Source organism: Melampsora larici-populina (assembly GCF_000204055.1).
Source record: "Melampsora larici-populina 98AG31 unplaced genomic scaffold MELLAscaffold_9, whole genome shotgun sequence".
In the NCBI taxonomy this organism is placed as follows: Eukaryota; Fungi; Basidiomycota; class Pucciniomycetes; order Pucciniales; family Melampsoraceae; genus Melampsora; species Melampsora laricis-populina.
The window spans coordinates 915,757-918,529 of NW_006768773.1; the positions used below are offsets into that span (position 1 = coordinate 915,757).

The 2,773-nt window shown below is 38.8% G+C and overlaps 1 protein-coding gene across 1 annotated transcript; it reads right to left on the minus strand.

Annotated features, from left to right (window-relative positions):
• Positions 1-276: 276 nt before the first annotated feature.
• MELLADRAFT_61331 (uncharacterized protein) lies at positions 277-1,143 on the minus strand (the record flags this gene model as incomplete). The annotated part of the gene is made up of 3 exons (XM_007407572.1): positions 277-598; positions 846-1,039; positions 1,066-1,143. 3 exons carry the CDS (start codon positions 1,141-1,143, stop codon positions 277-279), a joined length of 594 nt encoding a protein of 197 aa, XP_007407634.1.
• Positions 1,144-2,773: the final 1,630 nt, after the last annotated feature.

Consider the following 2,773-nt stretch of genomic DNA (forward strand, 5'->3'; position numbering starts at 1 on the left):
CAGTGTGCATGGTACACGGCTATTGGTATAAAAGGCATACCCTCCTGCTAACATTGGACTGCCGCGCGTTTACTTGCTCTCACATCCCCCTTTTGTTACAAAATCAACAAACGCAAAATGCAGAATCACATGGCATCGAAATATCCGCTAAGGTTCAGCAGCATTTTCTGGACTGACAAAATTGTGAGCAAATTGATAGATATGTTTTTTTGCATAGAACTGACGAGTCACTTCTAGGTCGAGATTGATGAAGGTCCATTATATAAATGCCTCAAGTCAAATGTCATTGTTCAACACCACGAACTTGAAGGTATACCATTGATGATAGCCGCAAAAAAATCCCAAACCATGCTTAGGCCGAATCACGCTTATAGAATCAATGGTCAAATCGCTGCTGGCGGCGACCAAAGTATGTCGACCATATTTGAGGACAGCGAGTGCACCATTGCCCTCAATCACGCCGAAGTAAGGCTCAATAGCATGATGAATAGAACATGCGCTCATGGCATCGGCGAGATAGTGGACTGGTTCCTGCAGACTGCCTATCCAGCGACTCACAATGTCGAGGTGATCAAAGTCTTGCACCGATGTCTGGATACTACGGTTCGTATTAGTTACAATTCCAGCCTAGGCATCTTACTCACCGATGATCACCGCACAACAGAGACACGATTATGTCGAGTTCTCGGCTCATTACATTATTGAACCACACATCAGTACTACTCTCAGTATGGACGCGCTCAAGATAGGCAATGTTATAAGCTTACGTGGTACAGTCGTTGGGTACATTGCAAACACTAACACTTGGGAAATCAATGTAAGCCATCTACATTATAAAAACATACTCAAAGCGCTGACAAAGAGACTTAATCAGACGAGCGAGATTGAAATAATCAAAACTAAATCTCGCGTGCGTAGAAGTCGTCGACAACGCGGCTTGCGTCCCGCATCGCCTTAAATTTTGTCTTTTGTCGATACACAACACGAACAATAGGCTGAGACACAAGTTGACCTTCTTCTCAACCTCATTTCTAACATTCTGGCATTTGTAAATAGTGTTCATACATTTTCTATAGTTTGGTACATCGCAAGCGGATAAGACAATCTAAGGTATTGTGACTCGCTACAAACGAGCTTGGCCATGTCATGCAATGCTGAAGAATGAGCAACTCAGTCAATTACCCCAGTCCGCCTGCAGCTCCCCAGTGGTTTGTAAACTATGCATTGACGCATCCACGCTTGCCTTTTGTCAAAAGCGCCCCTACATTGTCGTGCTAGCAGGGCTTTGAAGTGATAAGGCTAGCCTGTACTTTGAATCAGCGTCATACAGAGCATATAGTCAAAGGAATTGCGTACGGACAAGACCCAAGTGTCCCTCAACTCGCAGAAGCCTCGGACGACTCCCTGCACGTGAACAGTTGCCCCAATGCTCATCCCTTCGTCCGTAATGTTATTAACCGCTGAGGTTTTATAGATGTATTCGCATATAAACGGAATTTGGCACATGTCCTGCAATACATAACGTTAGACACCATCAATACGACTCATAACTTAGCACATACAGAGGGATCCCAATCGACGTTGTAGAACTTATAGAACAACAAGGGCTATACAGTGCTTTGAAAGAGGATAATCTGAAGATATAATAGATCTAAAGAAGGTGTCTGAGACTGCTCTTTCTGAGAATCTTTAACAAACTGGACTTTGTTGTTAAAGTCTCCTGATAACAGAGAAATATAACCAGGTCTTTGATAATAAGAGAAAAGTATCTTGATAAAAAGCACCAGAGAAATAAGCTCAACACATTTAAAGTGTTATTCCAGTCGAGTCAAAATGTTGAAAAATAAGCTCAATATCTTTTTTGATATTATTCCAGAATGACAGTGTCATATAAGGCACATAAAACAAATTTCTCTTCTGATGAAGGGCTGATTTGAGTGACCTAGTACTGCTCTAATAAGTTTATAATGATAAAAATGATTAATGCTATGTAAGAGATGAAGAAGAAAGGAAACATAATTTCGCACAAAAGACACAAGTTTATGAACACATCAATACAAATTGTTAAAGTGGTAAACAGCTCTTAAAAAATCCTCTTTACCATCTAAAAAACCAAAAGATGACTAAAATGTTGGTAAACAGCTATGATCTAATGATTCAACCACTCTCTACATTCCTAAATTTCGCCATCAGTAGCTCATCAACCCAATATGATAATTACTATGATGTAATGTGATCTTCTATTCATCATCTGATAAGATTTATTACTAATTTGACCAGTAAAACATGACTAATCTCTATTCTTATGATCAAATGCTGTGTATATGCTGTGTATATGCTGTGTTTTGAATGTTCTAGAATGAATATTGATTTGATCTTATGATGATTCAGCATTTCAATGATGTAATTGCTAGTTATTAATGATTTGTGATCTTGTTCATGTGTAATCAAATCCTTTGATTCCTTATAACTTTTGCCATACACCTCTGTTACTAATGATTTAAAGATTGTACATTATGAAATGAATAATTGTGCGTAGAATGAACTATTACTCATCATGTTCTGACGTCATTTGACACATGTAATCAGCTGAAAACCTTCATTTTCGACTATTTTCACCTATTTTCTTCACTTTACACACCTTTTACTAAGCTTTTCTTGTCTTCTGTAACATTACACAGTAATCTCCAACCGTGAAAATCCCTAAAAACACCCTTTGCAACCTTATTCATTACTAATACCACTGTTACATATGTAAAACTACCTGTAAACC